Below are 20408 nucleotides of genomic sequence, written 5' to 3'. Positions count from 1 at the left end.
CTCATGTGCAACGTGTGAACCACCTATTGTCTCCAGGACTGTTGCTGAGTCAGTCCTCCCTCACTTTTATGCAAAAGATTATTTCTGTATAAACACAGAAGTTGGTATTTGTCTTTATTGTCATTACATGTCATTCTTTGAACCAAATTCTTAAAATAATTTCTTAAGATCGTTATATCTTGTAGTATTTTTCCAGGTAGTATGAGTACCATTAAATGCTAATTCCATCTTTTCAATCATGAATTAAATACTGTATAGTCCCTGGAGAGCATACTTTAATGTGTCTTGTCTGACAATGAAGCATAATTAACTGTTTCTTGAGAACAGCTTTCCAACCAGTTACACATCTGTCTAACAGAAATTTAATCTTGTCTGTGTTTCCTTATCACAAATGACTCATATGAAGGAAAGAGCATTAATGTGGATCCAGACATGCCTGAAAGGTTTGTCTGGCTACAGGAGTGATAGTCACCTGCACATGACTTCAGCTGAAGTGTAAGAGCTCGTATTTATTGACTAACTTGAGAAGGAAGGATTTTGGTAGATGCTGTCTCATCCATAGAGTCAAAGAATCCAACTGTTGCACATCATGTACGCTGGGGAAGTTCCTATAAGATGTCTAGGCCAGAAAACACAGATGCTCTTTTGTATTATACCCATTCTCATTATTTCCAAAACACTGATGAGGATTTTCTGTACTATGGAGAAATCCTGTATGTAAGGCCTCTGCAGTAGAAAAGGCCACTATAAAATATTTAGATATGAAAATATTTTGTAACTATGAGTAAGCAGGCATCCTAACTGTTCAGAGTGAGACTTTAATCTCTGTTATCATTATGCAGAGTTACTGTGTCTAAAGTCTCCCTACTTTTCAGTTATTAACTGCTGTTTATGACCAGAGGAATTCAGAGTGGTTTGCCATCCTCTGGTACACAAACCCTCTCCTACAAAATACTGTGCTGGGAAACTGGCTGTATTGCTGCCCATCCCCTGCCTTTCTACTGTTGAGGCAGTGTACAGACAAAAGATTTCAGAATAGGGATGGAATAGCAGAGTAGTAGAGGGACAAACTGCAAACTACCAAGAAATGTTTTGATATACAGTGTCCAAGACTAGATAGTGGTGACATCTAAAACTGGTTGAAATAAATTAGCTTATCCTTGATCAGATGGATAGCAGAGGATGAAGAATGCAATGGATAGAACAAATTAGTACATTAGTAGTAGTAGTAGTAGTAGTAGTAGTATTACATTATTATTATTATATTATGTATTACATTATTAGTAGTACATTATTAGTACATTATTAGTATGTAACCATACTAAAGGCACAGCTGGCTGCACCCAGCATCTCTTGTGAAAGATCAGTTATGTGGAAGACCTTATTCAGCTTCACTGTGAAATCCTCATGTGAGCTGGTGTGCAGGAGACTGCTAAAACTCATCAGCTTGTGATGCTGCAGCAGTAACTGACAGCTGGACAAACAGGAATCTACGGGACACTGAAGAAAAGATCTTTTCTCAAGTATGTGTGTTTGAAGCTCCTGTACCACATAGATCAAGAATGTTTTTGTCCTTTCAGATATACTTAAGGCAATTACAAAGAAGAAAACCACATGAAAAGTAATCCAGACTTCTGGATTCTGTCTACTTTTGAAACTCAGAGAACAGGATACGAGAATATTTACTGACATGTTGACTAGACTCAAAATGGCTTAATTTCTGAGTAGAGCCATCTTAACCAATACAATCTCTGAAGTACATCCAGAAATCTAATAATGGTACTAATATATCTTAGAGTGGACAGAGTACAGTCAGTTTTTAAAAATATGTCCTGGAAAGATTTCATACATAGTCCAAATAAAAAGGGATGCTGGCTTCAGAGAACAAAACAGCTTCCTATTGAGTCACTGCAAAAGAATCAACATTGCAAAAGAATCAGTTTCCATTACTGACGGATGAGAGGAATGGCTGGGAGCTGATAGATTTGGATGACTGTGGTTCATTCTGTGTTTATACTGTTTTCCACCAGGTAGCTGACAGAAGATAGGCTGCAACATAGAGTCAAAGAATACTTCAAGTTGGAAGGTACTCATAAGGACCAACAATTCCAACTCCCTACTCTTTGCAGGACTACCTAAAACTAAACCATATGACATTGGCCAGGTGCTTTTTGGAACTCTTGACAGGCTTCAGACCCTGACCACTTCCCTGGGGAGCCTGTTCCAGTGATCTGACCACAGTTTCAGTGAAGAACCTTTTCCAGCTGTCAAATCTGAAGTTCCCCTGATATGGCTTCATTCCATTTCCTCCTGTCCTGTTGCTGGTTACTAGAGAGCTGTGTGCACTGCCCATCCTAAGGAATTTGTAGGCTGTGATGAGGGCTCACCTCAGCCTTCACTTCCATAGGCTGGACAACCCAAGTGACCTCAGCTGCTCCTCAGAAGTCTTGCCCTTGAGCCCTTACACCAACTTGGTTGTCCTGGACACACTCTGATAGTCAGAAGTCCTTCTTGCATTGTGGCAAACCTCAGCACTCAAGCTGAGGCTGCCCCAGTGCACAGCAGAGCACAGCAGGACAATCTCCTCCCTTGCCTGGCTGTCCCTGATGTCCCCAGGACAGGGTTGTCCCTCCTGGCTGCCAGGGCACTGCTGGCTCATGTTCAACTTGCCATGGACCAGCACCCCCAGGTCCCTTTCTGTGGCACAGCTCTCCAGCCTCTCATTGCCCAGTCTGTACACATAATAGATAACCCTGTCCCAGGTGGAGAATCTTGTTAAATTTCATATGATTGGTGACTGCCCAGCTCTCCAGCCTATGCAGATTTCTCTGTAAGGCCCCTCTACCTTTGAGGGAGCACACTGCCCCTCCTGTTTTAGCATCATTGGCACATTTTCTTGATGCACATTTGATTTATGAGTCCAGATCTTTTATAAAAACATGAAAGCGCAGTGGCCCTAAAATTGTCCTCTGTGGTTTTGGATGCAAAGGTGTGCTGTGAAGTATAAAATTCTCCAGTTTTGAGTGATCAGGGCACACACAACTTGCAACTCTGTACATGAACACTGGAACTGAGCAGAAGTAATATTTGTGGTGTGAGCTGGATCTCCACAAAAATAAAATTTGTGCTTCCATATTAATTTCTAGACAGTAGTAAAAATGGCTCATAGAAGTCTTGAGTCATCTGGAAAAAGGAAGTTTTTGACAATACTAGTACCATGTAAAATAAAGAAGAAATAATTTCTAATGCCCGGGGGGCATGTGAATTTGTCTCTCATGCAAAGAGAATTCTCTGCGAATGTTAATTTTTTTAAATAATGAAGAGAAAACATGCAAATATTGAAAATCTGTCATCTACTGCTTTTTAAAGCCGCACATGTTTATACACTGCAAGAAATTAGGTTGTTTTCACAGTACATTTAAAAAAAATCCTGACTTACAATAAGATGAAAACTACTCCAGCACTGAGTCAATACATTTCTATTGTTTACCTTCCCACAGGTCAGTAATAAATGGAACAATGTCAGCTAACAAGACCAAGCAAAGTAATGAGAGCATGTCTGCCTCCCCCCTAACAGTAGTAAGTGCTATGGAAATTATTTTTCATCTTCCTGGAAAAGAATAACATTTTTTTTCTAGACTTGGATTTTATGTTCTGTTCAAAAGACTGTTGCCAAAGGAGAATTGCTATGAAATAGTAGTACTTTGAAGTTAGCACTGAATAAGACTTTAAAGAAAACTGTGTCTTTGAATTAATAAAAAATATGACATTTTAACAAGGTAAAAATTCTAAGCTGCATATTTAGAAAGCGGAAGTATTTCTCTGAAAGCTGAAACTGCATTTAATGCAACACTACAGCTCAGAGGACAAACTCACATGTATTGCGAGAAAATTAGGTAGGTACATAAAGAGGGTATTTTCTCTTTAGATGTTTCAATATAAAATCAGCAGAATAGCATAGACACTTCTTTAATAGAAAGAAAAGAACAGAAAGAACTTAAAACCGAGAAAGAAAAAAAGAAAAATTATTTGAGAACTGAAAAAATACCTTAGAGTGAAGTAAGGTTTGTAGCAGGAAGTAATAGCTTTTATTTAATTAACAGCTCATTTCCCAGTGGGGGAACATTTTTCACAAAAGAACTTTGACCCTTCAGCCCACAGCCTCAGAAAGACCACAAAATACCTTCAACAGCTGAGCCTGGGAACAAAAATTCAGAACTGCTGTATGCACTCGAAATCATGGACTGAATAAAATAGTGCCTTTACAACACATTATAATCCTCCACTGCAGCTGCCCTTCAACTCATTTATCAGTGTTCCACAGCTGATAATTTCCTCTCTTATTTTAGCTCAGAGGAATTCTTAACATTTTTATCTGTCCCTCTGGTCACAGGGCAGGTGATTATATAGGGCAATCACTTCTCTTATCCCAAATTGTCTGATTACCACATTAGGTTAAAATTAAGAGTTTCTCTCAATTTGTACTTAGCTTGAATTTGGTGATTCTATTCAGACCAACAGAAAGATCTGCATGCTTGAAATTTCACTTTTTCCAACTATATCAGTTGCCTACTATTAATTTCCTGTTGTTAATTCCACCTTCAAACCTTGTCTCATTTACATCCTACAGTATACCAGTACTGTACAGCAGGTTCCCAATGGATTAGTTTATCTAAAAGAAGATCAAGTAATGACTACGTGATAGGCAAATATGCAACCATATGGCAATATAAATTTGATAATGGCAAACTGCTTAATCCAGTAGGCAAAGGTACTAAAAAAGGCAACAGTAAATGACAATAAACTGTTCACATTCAGAAAAGAAAATTAGGTTCACCATTTTAGCAGTGATGACAGTTGACTATTGGTATAACATGCCTGCTATATGGAGGCCTCTCCATCAAGTCTCTAAATCAAAACTGTTGGTAGTTCAAAAGATACACTGTAGGTACAGTGAAGAAATGATCATCTGGGACCCCTCATTCTGATCACCCAGAATTTCAGACAAGATGCTTTTGGGCCTTAAGACAAAGGAATCTCTAAACAAAGCCCTGTTTGTGATCAGGCCAATTAATTTTCCTGGGAAGGAAAAAAAAATGAAAGGGGAATAAAATAAATTTTAATGTGGCAAGACTGGCATAATTTGGACCCATAAAAATACTTTTAAGTCCCCACTGATATCCTGAGTTCCTTTCTGTCTCTTTCTTGGAGAGAACTATTGTTAAACTACTTGGGGGTACTTGTAACATATTGTTAGTTATACCAGCTTGCAAGTATGCATGAATACACAGTTGCAGAAAAAGGTGAATTATTTTATTTGTCCAGTTCTACAAGCAAAAGCATACTTGTGGGAAAAAAAAAAACCAAACAACCAAACCCCCACCACCTTCCCCCCACAAAATCTCTTTTTTATCAATCTCTATTTTTTTTTGTTTTCTTTTATGGGGGTAAGGGGATAAAAAGCAACAATAAAGTGTATTTTCATTCCCTTTAGATATATTTCCATTCAGCAGTTTGCATTTTTCATTAGATTCTTTCTGAAGACACCTTTTCATGTGTATTCCATATCATGTGAACTACATAAACTGATAATGTGATTCTTCAAACTGAATTTTTAATGGATTATCAGTTTACTCATCACACATGCAGTACTTGTTTTCTTAGCATTGTATTTGGGGAACCTCAGGTATCAGTGGTTAAACAAGACATTTCATGACAATGCCATAGGGCTGAAGAATCACCATCAAAGAAAAATGAAAGAAAAATGCATTAAGTTTCAGTGAAGTGGTTCAATGGAAGCTACAAGGACTCCTGTTAGAAGTGAAATAATTTTATATTATGCACACAGGAATGAAATCCACAGACATTAACACTTCATCATAATGTCAGAAAATAACATCAAAGATTTCTGTAAAACAAGACATCTAGCTAGGAACTTTCTACAGGGTTCTAGAAAAGGTCACATATGTCTGATTTTAGTTTTTTCTGCTGGTCTCATCCACATCTTACAGCACACCTGGAAGGACAGATACGATATCTCAAAAATGTTATTTTTTCAGACACTTGGTTTGGTCAGTAGCATCTGCTGATGGGACCAAATTGGTTAATATGTTAAGAGTACACATATAGAAACTCCAGCTATTTAAATTGTGTAAAACAAGTTTAGAATCTCCAGGACTTAACAGCATGGGGAACATAAGGAAAGACCTGATGCATTGTTCTTAGAGAGCATTGTGTTGAAGGCTGTGCACACTCATGTTCCATTTGCATCCATCTTCACAGCATCCTTCTGTTGTGCATAAAAAGTAGAACAAACTACCATAATTAATCTAAATGTAATTCAGGAATGACTGATGTCTCCATTTTCTCACTTGCATGAAGAAGTACAGTCTTTTGGTCATCTGGAATTGGATGAGGATTTTCTGGACATAGGTGAAATAGGATTATGAACAGGTATGATGTAGAAGCAGGCAGAGAGTGGCTGAGCAGAGTCCATGTGAAAAATGGGACCAAGAGGTTGTAAAGGTTTTTTTATACTTTCCTTCCTCCAGAACAACAACAAAAAAAGAAAATAACGATGAACAATATAACAGATTACCTAAGAAAGAAGTGCAAAGAAAAGTGATTGACTTTGGAGAAGAAAAAAATAGTGTCTTTTGCTTTGCAAAAAAACCTTAAGGATGGCAACTGTCAGAAGAAAAGACAGTATCAAATCTAATTAAGCAAAAAGGCAGAACAACAAAAGTAACTAAAGATGGCAGTTAAACAGAGGCATTGAAGATGTGCAGTGCTTCAAGACACATAAAATCAACTTTTGAAAAGATGAAAAAGGAAAGGCTGCATGTCTGATAGGAATAAAGTAAGATCCTGAGGTGAGTGGGTGACATGACTATTGCCAAAATGTATGGTGAATTTTGTATAATTTATTGTCATATAAATTGTCTCTCCTGCACATAATGTTCTAAAGAGAATGGCATTATTGTTTCTGCAAATTTATGGGTGCTGCTCTAGAAAGGAATGCATATAGGGGAAGAAATCACATTAGTCAAATACTAACAAAGAGAATATAAGAAGGATAGAACCAATAGAATTCTGAGAAACAAACTTGAAATGGTGAGGATAATGTGTATTAATCCAGAGAATAAAACATTGTGTTAGACAGCTGCCACATGTATGGTTTATTAAATACTGTCATGTTAACATATTTAGGAGAATAATAAGAGAAACAGCTCTCAGAGCTGCTATGACATGCATAGAAAATGGTTCCAAAAAATAGAAATTAAATGAGAGGCATAAGAGAAGAAAGTGAGAATGCTTTATGTTCCTGGAACAACCTCCCAAATGACAAGCTGAGCAAGAAAATGGTAGAGGATAAACTGATTTTGGCAAGACATATAAAGGAAATCTGGAGATTTTATAGCACAAATTCTGCCAGAAGGAATTAAGAAGAGCTACATGGAGGACATCTTCTTCTGAGTGAAACCATCAGAGTTGAGGATGGAGTGCTCAAACTAACACAACAAAGTGCAGAGAAAACACAAATACTCACTTCCCTTTTTTCTTGATGGCTATTTATTACCTTCTACACTTCTCTGAAAATGACAGAACCACTGGCTGTCAACAACATGCACTTAATAAGAGCAAGGGGAATTCATTAAGAACATAAGCATTGACAGAATTTTAGAAATTCACTGGCTCCATAATTGTATAATACTAACTGTATAACTACTCTGTTTTAAGTTGAAGTTCTTTTTAACTTAAAAACTAATAATGATTATTTCTGTTCACTTTCTATGCTACATAGAAATAGGGACAATGACAGTAATATATGGATCCAAGTATGACATCAAATACATTATACAACTTTAATAAGTAATTGCAAAAATATATAAACTTTACATTTATGACTATCTCATTTGCAAGGAGACTAATCAAAGTGGTATACGAGCTTTTTGAAAGGTTATGGGGCATATTTTATATATGGAGTGATATACAGAATGATTCCTGTCATAGGGGACTTTGAACTACAAAACCAGCTTCAAAGCTCTTCAGACAAAATATACATAACACACAAATATAAGAGATGAATGTCAATGCTACTCACAACTCTGGTACAGCTGAACCTAAAGAAGCTTCTAGATGCTTTAAAATTTACTTTGCTCAAATGTCACAAATACTTGAAAATATGTTAGGAATTTTTACAGTATTATACAGTATGGTTACAGTATTGATACTAAGCAGGGTTATATTGTTTGTTCTTTCACCTCGTCATACATTTTCATTGCCATCTTGTTGTGAAACAGATTTCTGAACAGTAATTGATTAATTCCCCTTTTCAAGATGTTTTCCCCTTTACAAATATTAATGATAAATTTTACCTAAGCAAGCATTTCAGCTTTAGAGTAATTGAAAACTAACTACTCTACTATGAAATCAGATACCAAGAAACTTTATGTTCCCTACTTACATGATTAAAGGGGAGATTTTTTAGTGATTTTTTTTCAGGATGGAAATGGTTACAAAGCATTAGAGTGTTAAGCTATATCAGGATTCATTCTTCAAGCACCTTAATTAGTGATCTGAGCATGGAAAACTTCATTCTTGCTTCAGTGACCTTCTTCACAGAAGAATAATTTCAAATGGGGGATGATTTTCTTCAGGTAACAATTTGGGCACCTTGGGTCTGTATGCTAACTCTCATAGTATTTCTCTTTTTCATGGTTTGGGTCATTATACATTTTTGCCAGGCTTATAATAATTTTATCAACAAAAGCATATTGTAGAGAAGGACAGAGGAAATATTATTCTGAAGAGCTGTTATCCTTAACAGACTATTTCTAATTAGCTCTAAAAGTTTTTGCTTTCTTTAAGCTTTCTCAGAAAAAAACCCCAAACATTATTATATACCAGCATGTTCACTCAGTAATCTGTTTTCCCAATAGGCAGCAAAGCATGAACATGCCTTCTTCACTTAGTTCTTCACTAAGATTATAAGCTAGATGAGGTTCCAAGTATTATTACTTAATGAAAGGCAGTTCAACATCAAAATCTCAGAATATTTTCTCCATCAGTTTCAAAACTCTTTACATTTATTGATCCTTTTCAACTTTACAGAAACTTAATGGAACTTATATTCTGACCCATACTTGTGCTTTTGAAAACACCTTCCAGGATCAGTAAATTAATGGAATTTAACTAGATTAAATTATATATCATTCAACACATATTAATTTTTCAATAAAATTACAGTCTTTTATTATTAAATAATGCAAGCAGGTAGAGGAAGAACACAGCTTGAGAGCAAATCAGTTGAATTCTCTGAGTAAGCCTTCAACTAATTCACTCAGTGACGTTGGATGGTTACTGAACCGGCTGTTTTAAAAGCCAGCAGCTAAAGAGAGGTACTACAAACACTTCAAGGAGAAGATTTACATGGCCTGTAGGAGGCTCTGAATCAGCCCACAAATGTCTGATTAGTAAAATGTGCTGAATACTTGCACTGACTGCTGAAGTCAGCAACAGATGGAGGAGTTGGCATCTGTGGACATAAAGCCACTCCTTCACATATCCAACTTTAGACATGTAAGCATGAGCATTTGAGCCTAAGCTTTGCATTCCAGATTTTCAAACAGTAAAATAAGTCTTAAGGGAACCCTGCTCTCACATGTTACAGCCAAAATGCTATTTCATTATTCCTGCATCAGCTGTGTCACAGACAGCCCCACATACAAACACCAGACAGGCCCTTTGAGTCTGCTCCCCTGGCAGACCCAGCTCTCCCTGCCTCACTTCAGTCTCCACATCCAGCTTCCAGCATTGGGCTCCCCTCCTGAGCAGCAATTTATTCCCAAACCAGCTGCTTCACACCTACCCAAGATCCTGGCCTCCTTGCCCAGCTATTTAAACTATGCTGCGGCTCAGTCTTCTTCCCAAATATCTCCTAGCCTCCCATAAGCCAAATTTTGTGTCCCATTCCATACCTGGGAAGAGGAGAGCCATGCCACTGAGAAAAAGATTACCAGGGTTTTCATTGTAAGAAAACAATTTACTTAATTTTTGATAAGAGCAGGACTAAATAGGGTGAAATCTTCCTTCTCTCACACGTGGGCACAGATAAATACACAAAAGTCTTGAAAAAATAATGTTTTGCCAAGGGAATTCAAATTATGCTGGAAATATCATGTCTGGAAATGATATTAATATCTGCAACCATTTATCAAGGAAATTTGGGATTGGAAGATGGAGAAGAACTGTGCCTGAAAGTTTAGAAAGTGTTTGAACTATGTTCAAAAAGAGAAATGTTAAGTAAGATGCACTGCCAGTTCTGCCTGTGAGGTAGAGAAACATATGCAAAATCATTATAGAAAAACAGGTAACTCCAGTGCTTGAATATTAGAAACTAGCAAATTAATTAATATTTCCCCAGAATATAATTAACGCTTTAGCGGTAATTTGGAAGCAACGCCCAGCAGGAGTATTTAGAAGCGCAAACTGAGTACATACATATCACTGAAATATTCTGAGTATAACAGCATTTTTAAAATTTCAGTTCTAGTTGCATCAAACCCCATTTAATATTAATGAAACACTTAAAGTTAAGTTTTTCTCTTCTTTTTCTTGTGTGCTATAGTACAGCAACACAAATGAGTTTACTAGTGCTCCATTTGAGTGCTTTGAAGAAACTGATATTATCTAGAACCACCTAATAAAACAGTGACTGCACATACAGTACAAATAACAAGTATTATGTTTCCTTAATGCATAAGTAAAGAATCCACTTTCTGACCATTTGCCTAATGAAATCAGCCTTCCTTCCTCTTCAAAGTACTGCCTTGTATTACCATGGTTGGATGAAAATGACATTTTCATTGCCTCAAACCACTCTCTCTCCTTGCCACAAGGCTCCAGCTTAGAGCAGATTCAGTCATACAGCCAGCCTGATGCTGAAATAAAAAATCCCATTTGATTCTCTGAGTGAAAGGCTCCACAACTGAATTTTGTGCAGTGGGCAAAATGGTATTAAACTCATATGCTGAATTCAACAGGAATATGCACAATGCAGTTTGCTTGTATGCACTCACTGAAGGCAGGAAAAACAAGGCTCTGTGATATAAAAAAACTAAGGAGAAAAATTACAGCACAAAATTTGCCCACTGTCTCACTGATGGTACATGCATAACTATTGGGAAATCCTGCACAAGGATGGACAGGCTACATTCTCACCTTTTTGGGCATCTTCAATCTGAAAGCAGTGGCACCACAGCAATTTAATACAGAAGAATACATAACTTTGATTCCAGTATTAGTATTAGTATTCCAGTAACAAAAATTATATAGCTCTTTGAAAGTATTTTTAGGGAATTTATTTTCTTTCTCAAATTTAAAATGAACAAACCTTGCCAGTCAGCTTTGAAAGATCATCTCCTCCAATTATCTGCATATCTTGCATAGACTGATCATTCTGAAAGAAGAAGATAAAACTTTGAAATTAGTTATAACTGAAGAACAATAAAAATATAAATGTTAACTTTTAAAAAATCTTGATTACCAGTCTTAGTTATGAATATTTTCTAAAGCTTGTTAGTATTGGTGTACAAGAAAACCACACTCTCACTTCTTCCTGTGGCTTCCTGCATCTCCTGTTTGTTTTTAAGCTAACATCAAACTCAAGGCTTTAGTGGACTAGAAAAAGTTGCATCTTTCTTTTTAGTGTTCCCTAAAATACTGTTCCCTTGCTTGCTATTTCTTAGCATGACAAATGTTGAGTAACATTATTTATCCCTTTCCAAATGGGAAGACAGGAGCATCTCAACACTTGACCAAACACAGGTAAGTACTTCTTGGTTTGGAACCATTTTTAGGAAACACAGGCTAAATGTGCTTATATGTCAGCTCTTTTTGGAGGAATTCATTTTTTTTCAGGAGAAGAAAGTATTGCAAAATTTTTCATTTACTATCAAAAATACTTTCAGTGTGCAATACAGTTTCCAGAGATTTGCTTATTCAACCGACTCAAAGATAAAATCCTTGAGGTTCAATTACTTAAATATGGCAAATCAGGTTAAACTAAATGCAACAGAATATTATGCTTTGATTTTCCTGTTTAAAAGGTAGGGGTTTTTTAAGAATTCTCTTTTTTCTTTTTGCTGAATTTGTTGTACAGTAGGAATTTCTAGTTGAAATTCCTACTGATGGAAAATTCTCAACCAGCTCTAGCTTCAATTCATTATCTGCAGAACACAAAGATCACATAAGGGACACACGTGGAAGCCCTACTTTTAAGGCAAGACAAAAGAGGCCTTAAAGAAGTTGACAAATTAAAAAATACCCAGTCATGGCCAGGCTACATGAACTTTTCAGAAAAAGCAAGAGCAGAAATAAGTATAGTTAATGTGGGCTTTTTGCCAGTTGATGCATGTGCTAATCTAATCTTCCTACCCATAGGAAGATAGCATTAGTCCAATTTTAATAATAACTCCAGTACCACAATGTGACACTGTGGTTTACTGGTAACACCAGGAAAGCTTCACCATTGCAAACAACTGCCAAAGTCAAAATACTTGAATTCTCTGTTTTTATTTCATAAATCCAGCACTCTGAAGCCAAACATTTTTCCACAGGTAAATAGTGACACATCAGGACTTACACTGTGGGTAAAGATCTACTGGACGAAGGGATTTATAGCTGTTCTTCCCCTCCCAAAGCAGGACAAGAAGAGGCAGCACTTGCAGGATCAGAGCAGCTCCCTGTGCAGACAGAACCACACCTGCCCATACTCACAGCCCAGGCAGAAGTTCAGGGACTTCCAAGCACCTTTGCAGATACCTGATCATAAGCAATCTGGCAACCCCAGGAACTATTCGTGGTCCTCATGGGAATGGATTGTCTAAATTAATACAGCCCTCATGAGTAACTGTAAGCAAAGGTTGTAGAACTGCCCAGATGAGAATTTCTCCAAGTTTGCATTCTGCAGACCCACTAAAAGGCTCCCTGGCTTTCACTCAGACTCTACTCTCCACAAAGCTCTCACACCACAGCTTTGTAAGAGGTCCCTAGCAGTCATTACTTGAAAAGACAGTTTTTAGACCTGCCTTCACTTTTTCTGTGAAGACGGATCTGGGAGCTTTAGATAAATTTCATGCTGCTCTGATCCGTTTCCTGGGAAACAGAGTTAGAGCAGCAATGAAGGTTACATCCCATACATTTTCTAATATAAGTTTCAATATTACTTTTATTTTTGTAAAGAAAAACAGAAAAAAAAGCCCAAACAGCAACAAAGAAAGTAACTGTTTTCCTCAGAGATTATTTTAAAACTAAGTAAAAAGTGGAGATATAAAAGATTTTAAATTCAGGCTTAAAAACCTAAGTCTTTTGTTGTAAAGCAAGGCAGGTCACTCTTCAAAAGTCAGGCATGTATTCAAGTCAAGACTATTATAAGACTATAAAAAGCAGATTGTTTCTAATATCTACCACAGCATGTGTAACCAAGGCACTGACAAAATATTTTTTCATTTCCAAATGAGAAAGTGTAGAATTTCATTAGCAACCAGCATACAAGAATTACTGAAGAGGCAGTCTGCCCTTAAGCTGGTAGTTGAGAAAGAGAAAAAAGATAACAGTGAGGTGCAAGGATTAATGAATTTATTTATTTTTCACTAAAAAAAATCCCTTCTATTTCAACATTATTCACAGCAGCCCTGTTTCCTTTGCATTTGGTATTTCTGGCTTCAGCTGAAAGGAAGATGCTGAAATAGCATCTTCATTGCTGGCAAGCAGCTAAGCAAACACAAAAGCCATTGAGAGCAGGGGGATCACAGCATCCTGTCAATCTCTGCATTCACACATGGGCTGTTGGGACACAACTGCACACATTTATGAAAATCCTGGTGTTCTGACTAGAGAACAAGTGCTGTCAAAGGACAAGGCTGAGTACTCATGGTGCCTAAAAACCATATAATTTTCAACATGGTTTTACTATATGCAGCTTGGAACCCCCAGCCAAGGTATTTCCAAAAAAATTAAAGAAATTCCTTGCATCACACTAGAGAGCAATTCTCTTGCTAAAGAAAAAAAAAAAATCAGATCATTGATTTTAACACCATTTATAACTATCTACATTTGTCACTTAACTCACATTGTAAAAAATATACCTGCCAAACAGCAAGGCTCTATACCACAATGTGACATCACCCTGATCATAATGTTCACATAGACAATTTGTACATTATAGTTGCCATGGGAACCTCTCAGTGCATTTTTCTGAGTTCTCAGTTTATAATCTCAAAATAACACTGCACTAAATGTTAAATACGAAGTAAATGAATGTCAGGAAAGAAAAAAAAGTCTGTTTTATTCAGTACCAATTAATGTCAATTCAGAACTGTTTTTTTTTTTTTTAATTTTCATGGTCTCAAGTCATTCAGAGCTTCTTTCTTCCCTTGCAAGTTGCTCCAACTAATACAATTGAGTCTTGGAGATTTCTTAAAAATGCAGAAATACGAATTGAATCTTCATTTTCTGTTGCCCACAACTCTCAGTACTTACTTTCTAAAATCTCTAAACACTATGAACTCTTTTTTTTTTTTCCCAATATTTGACACTAAATATATTGGCTTGGGTAGAGACAGGTCTAAACCACACTGTAGTTTGGTTAATGCAGCACAAAATTTATTGCAGCTGTTTCTGACAAGATGTGATACACTGTGTCACATCCCCACACCTCATCCCAAGCTATATTTCTATTTTTTTTTTTCTGTGCTTAATAAATCTGCATTTTCCAGGATAAATCTCAATTTCTTTGGTTTTAATTACTGGGTTGTGGTTTTTCACTTGTTCAGCTTTGTTTTATAATTTTATTTAATTCTAGGAATACTTGATAAATTAAAGCAAGAATGTTATTTCAACCACCATTTTTCATGGCATACAAGATAAAACTTTAGCTTTCTATGTAGATTTGAAGTATATATATTTAAATTCCATCTATACAAAGTCATGTGTTTTGAACTGGGTGGGGCACAGAATTATTACATCTCTTTTACATCTCCTGAGATCAACACTTGGACATAGTTCAAATTACAAGTGAAATGAGTTGGGTGGTCTAAGGAAAATTCATTATAAACAGCATTGCTCATCTGAAAATTGCACCAAACTGTGAACATCTGTTACTCTTCTGAAGAAACAGAATCTGGAATACATTAATACTGGGCTCAGTGAAACAAAGATTCTTTAATCATGGCAGAAAAAGTAGCCTTAACAGAACAGTTTAAATGCATAACTAAATTATGAAATACGGACACAAGGTCATTATCACATATCTAATCACTGCAGTTCGCAGACTTCATATGGAATTTCTTTAAAAATGTGGTTACCTTTTTCTCCCAAAATTCATCAGGGAAACTCAAAACAAAGAAGAATGTGACCATCAGGCCTGTTCTATGTTGCTTTTGTCCCCTTGGGTGATACAGAAGATCCTCCAACCTAAGACTTTCGATTAGGACAGCTCTTTCACTTCACACCATCATGCCACCTCCCACAACTGGGTTTTCCAGGAAGGTTTTGACCAAAAAGAAGTCAATGACAGACCATTCAATTGTCCCTTGGGTCCTAGTATGAAACTAAATTGCTTTGCAACCTGCATCCTGAGAAATACTTCAAAATATGAATAAGCGGGAGCGTCAGTATGGCATCTACAGGATCTGTTAACCTATTCTGACTAATAGGTAAAGTCAAACTGTTATATGAAGTATAAGCTATGAAATATCCTCAGTGAGTCAGCAGAAGTTGAGTGGTAGTATATAAAATGCTGTACTTAAAAACAACATATACTTGAATCAACACAATTTTGGGTTTCTTCTCTCAAGAACAACAGCTAAGAACAAAATACCTCAAGGGTGTAGAAAATGATCTGTCAGTTTTCATGGCAGGCAGCTAGAAAGACTATCCAGACTTACATATGAACATTCAGAGAGCAACTAGTAAGTACTGTTAAGCTGGAGACTTGCACAAGTGAGTGGGAATGATGTGGATCACTTCTCTGTCAAGACTGGAAAGTTTGCCTTCCCTTACCCAGAATCAAATGTATGCCTAAGGCCAGATTGCAACCTCTGGGGTACACCCACATTCAAAACAGTCAAATGCCAGGTCATTCATAGATTTTAAGAGGTGCCTTGAATACCTTGCAAACAGTCCAACAATGCTGAGCCAAGTGGGAATGGAATCCAGTAAACTGGCACACACCCACTGCCAAAACATCCCCTTTCCACAGGGAAGTACGGTACGCGTGCCCTGAAGCACTGACAGCTTTGTGCAGCTCTGAAAGTTTTACAGCTGCCTTCCTGAACTGATCACACCACTGACTGAGCTGCACTGAGACTGGCTTTACTGTTATTGCCAGGATAACACGATAGCAAATTTTAAACTGCTGTAGGTGTATATCTAGTAAGTTCTAGTTACCATAGTGTAAGACATATTTTACTTCTCTAGGGGTAGATCTACAATATAACTCATGTGAAGATTTACTTTTTATTCCATTTCGTCCTTTTTATTATTCCTTAACTAAAAGCTCCACCACTCAGGTTTGGAACTGCTTCAAATTCAGGCTAGTCTATCCAGTTCCAGGGAAGGCCAGAGTTTTGCAATAAGGAAGTTGGCTTTGGACAGGGAATGACAAACAATGAACTTACTGACAGCAAGGTACTCCTTATCAGCTGACCTGTGGTAACACCTGGGAATATTTCTTCCCTACTGTAAAAGCAAGGCAGGTCATTTAGCTTAAACAACAGTCTGGGAAACAGTAAGTTATTAAATTTTATAAATGGAATTGCTTGTAATCATCTGTTCAGACACTCAGCAATTTTTTTGTGCACCAGGGCTCCTGCATGTCTTCTCTGTATTTAATCCAAGGAAGGTAAGGTATCTTTAAAAAGGGCCAAACTGTCATAAAACAAAGCAGAATTCAGACCAGCTAACTTGGCTAATAAGGATTACAGAAATAAATTATTTATTTTTTTAATTTCTGATTTAGCAATTAAATTTTGTCCACTTGCTCAGCATTGGTTAAATGGGTTCTTTTGCTTAAGGATAAGGCAGTAAGATTGCAGCACTACGTATCACCATATGGCAGAAACAGCACTTGAACACTTCAGAAGATTAGCAAGAAATGAAATCAAGAACATATGATAACAATGGTTTTGACTTGTATGTGTATCAGAAACACAGTAAATCATCAGAAGTCAGGTTAGCTTTCACAAACTATAGTCTGAGATTTCCTTGTAGTCCAGCTTATTTTTATTCTCTAAGATAATATTTAAAACATAGAAATTAAATCTGTGTATGTTCCAGGATGAGAAGAGGTATTAACAATTTCACAGGGTTCTTCAGTCATGTAAGGTAAGGTTCAGATCACATAATTTTTCTCTAGAGATGGGAAGCAACTAGATTTTAAAACTTACAGGTAAAGGAAAAATTTGGGAAGAATACCCTCCAGAACTGCCACAGTCCTACTCAGGTACTTCTTTTGGGCTGCCAGGAGGCATTGCTAAGGATATCTGCCTTCTGTGGTAATAATGTAATACCAGCCCACACTATCAGAGTAGCAGACTTGGGATGCTTTTCCTTCTCAGCTCCATAAGCTAAAGAGTGTAAGGAAACAAAAGTCACTAAGGTCATCAGTCATGCTATGGCAAACTACATTGGACTTGGGTAGGAAAATGTCCATCTGGTCCACAAGTCCATCTGTCCATCTTGTCCATCAAGTCCACAACAACTGCAGTATCTGTCTTTTGCCCAATTATTGTTTAGCATTAATGCATGAACATTACAGCAGTGGAACTCGAAGTTATGTTTCCCAGTCTCAATAGAGGATCTTAGCATGCCAGCTTGGACACTACTAGATCAACATGTATGATCTTACCCCATTTTTTAAACTGTGCTGTCAATTAATGATCAAAAGTAAATGAACATTGTGAAAAAACATATAGTGAGTTTGTAGCTCTGTACTAAAAACCCTGTCCACTTAGGAATTCTGCAAGCACGGGAGAAAACAGCTTTCTCTAGAATAAGCATGAAGTGCTAACCTTCTGACCCTGACTATCATTCATTCCTAGAATCTGGTGATAGAACAGAGATAGAAGAATCTTGAACTTTGTCAAATAGCAACAAGGTGAGAAAACAGATAAATAGGTGTAAGAAAATCCACAGAAGAGGAGTTTAATAAAAATCTCAAATGCTAAGTCCCTTCCAGCAGTCTGGAGCTTAGCTTATTATTGGCTCTCACAACTCAGTAGCACTCTCTTCCATACTATTATATTTAGTCCCTTGGCTAATGACAACTTGGAAACTTTTAACATATTCTTTGTGAATTTTCTTGTATGGCTGTTTTATAGTATCCCATCTTTATTTAAATATTTTAACTTCTGTCTTCCAAATGAGGAGGGAAAAGAATTTTGTATCTGTCACACAGATCAGCACTGCAATTACTGAGCAGTTCCTGTTATTGCCATATTCCTTTGGAGTAACACTTTTGGTCTATGCCTTACAGACCCACTGGGGTGTGACACTGCACGTGTTATGATCTGTTTTAAGAAAGAGCATTTAAGATGCCAGTAAAGGGAGTCATCGGATTCCTTGAGAAAAATTAATACCCTCCGGCTTCTTTTAATTAATTTTGCCCCATTTCAGATCTTAATATGAAAAACTCACATATTAAATGGTACTACTAGTGTACAAGTAATGTGATATTCTTCCAATGCATAAACATGTCACGGTACTTTCAAACTCACCAGATCTTATTTTTACAACAGGATTAGTGACCATTAAATTCTGGACCTATCTCCCTGTCACTGTAAAATCCATAAAGCAGGATGACATATAGTATTGCTGCAAATGCCATAACTTAGTAGCAGCTTGGTGTACTTTTGGCAGAATATGAAACAAAACATTTTCCTAAAACTAATTTCGATATTTTAGGCTTTATAAGAAACCACTGCTTTACAACAAATACTGTATCCTGGGGAATCTAATTCTTTGAAAAGATGAACAATTGGATGCTTCTAACAGAATTCCTTGCTGCTTTGAATCTGTACTAAAAGTGCCCAGTTTCAAAAATATCTACAGTCTTAAATATTAAGATGTTCCAGGAACATGGATTGCTTAAAAATACCAAAGATTTAAGCTCACAAAAAACCCCCACCTAATATAAAAAAAACCTTAAGAAAAAGGGACTTCAGACCTTAAACTCTGTTTATACATAGTAGCTATACCCTATGCAATATACTGTAACCCAAGGCATTTATTGCAAAGTAGAAGACATTTTCAAAAGAAAACGTTAGAGCTTGTAAGAAAAACATGACCCTTGGGAGACAAATTTCTCAAAATACCTCTATGGAATTTATATTAGATCTAAAATCCAGAAGAACACAGTATCAACCTACAATATAGAGAAACTATTTTTTTTTATTTTTAAAAAAATTCCATAGTTAAAAATCATATATCACTATGAAGGAAGGTATGCTTCATACCTAAGCTGGAAACAATAGATAAAAAGTATATTAACAAATTATGCAGTTACTTGCTTCAATATGCTTCATAAACACTTTAAAACAATACTTTGATATTTCTAAAAAGCTGTAGGACAGCTCAGAACCACTCTGCCTCCACTGCCACATCTGCTCTAGTTCTGTCCCCATGGCAATCAGGCCACTTCCTACTCAGTTCTTCCTTGGCTGAGTTGTTTGGCTCCCCCAAATCTTACATATGTGAGTCACTGAAACACTTACTCATACTTTAAAAAAATCACTAAGATTTCAGATGGCACTAACATATTCAAGTGATGTGTAGGTGTGTTATCTGATGCATACAGTTACAAAGATCATCCTCTATAAGTAAGTTTTACATTACAGATAAACTTGATAAACTGACTGCATGACAGACTTATTATGACCTTTCCTGAACTCTGCCCACAAATTAACACCTACTTACATTAGAAGTAGCATCCCAAGCCCCTAAGCACACATTAAAACTGTGTTTTATTTTAAATAAAACACTTTCTTTGAGCAAGAAATTAATTAAAGCTCTCATTTTCCCAAAAGAAAAGCTGCAAATACAAAAACTAATATGAATTCTCTTTCATCTTAACATGTATATTTTTTCAGGAAACCCTAAGTTGTATTTAACTGTGTGACACAGCAATGGAGATAAACATTGTAACACTGGTGTAGAATCAGGGTATAGACATAAATCACTAAATGCAAGCAAGACAGTTGTTTCTTCTGTGTTGTTAAATTAATAAAATCATTTTGAGGTTACCTGCTTTCTCAGGGTCAGGATTTCAACATATTATTTTTAAATCAAAGTTCATAGTGATCTTAGAAAAGCCAGGTTGCATACAATAAAATTATACTGAATAAGTA

The 20408-nt window shown here is 36.5% G+C and overlaps 1 protein-coding gene across 1 annotated transcript in view; it reads right to left on the bottom strand.

Annotated features, from left to right (window-relative positions):
- PRTFDC1 (phosphoribosyl transferase domain containing 1) overlaps positions 1-20408 on the bottom strand; it is a 39723-nt gene that overhangs the window by 7922 nt on the left and 11393 nt on the right. Inside the window, exon 4 of the mRNA XM_062494260.1 lies at positions 11396-11461. Coding sequence (XP_062350244.1) covers positions 11396-11461 — 66 coding nt within the window. The remainder of the gene's footprint in view (positions 1-11395; positions 11462-20408) is intronic.

The sequence above is a fragment of the Cinclus cinclus genome, chromosome 1 (genome assembly GCF_963662255.1).
Source record: "Cinclus cinclus chromosome 1, bCinCin1.1, whole genome shotgun sequence".
Lineage (NCBI taxonomy): Eukaryota > Metazoa > Chordata > Aves > Passeriformes > Cinclidae > Cinclus > Cinclus cinclus.
The sequence above is the reverse complement of the archived record's forward strand: the minus strand, read 5'-3'. Positions and strand labels throughout refer to the sequence as shown.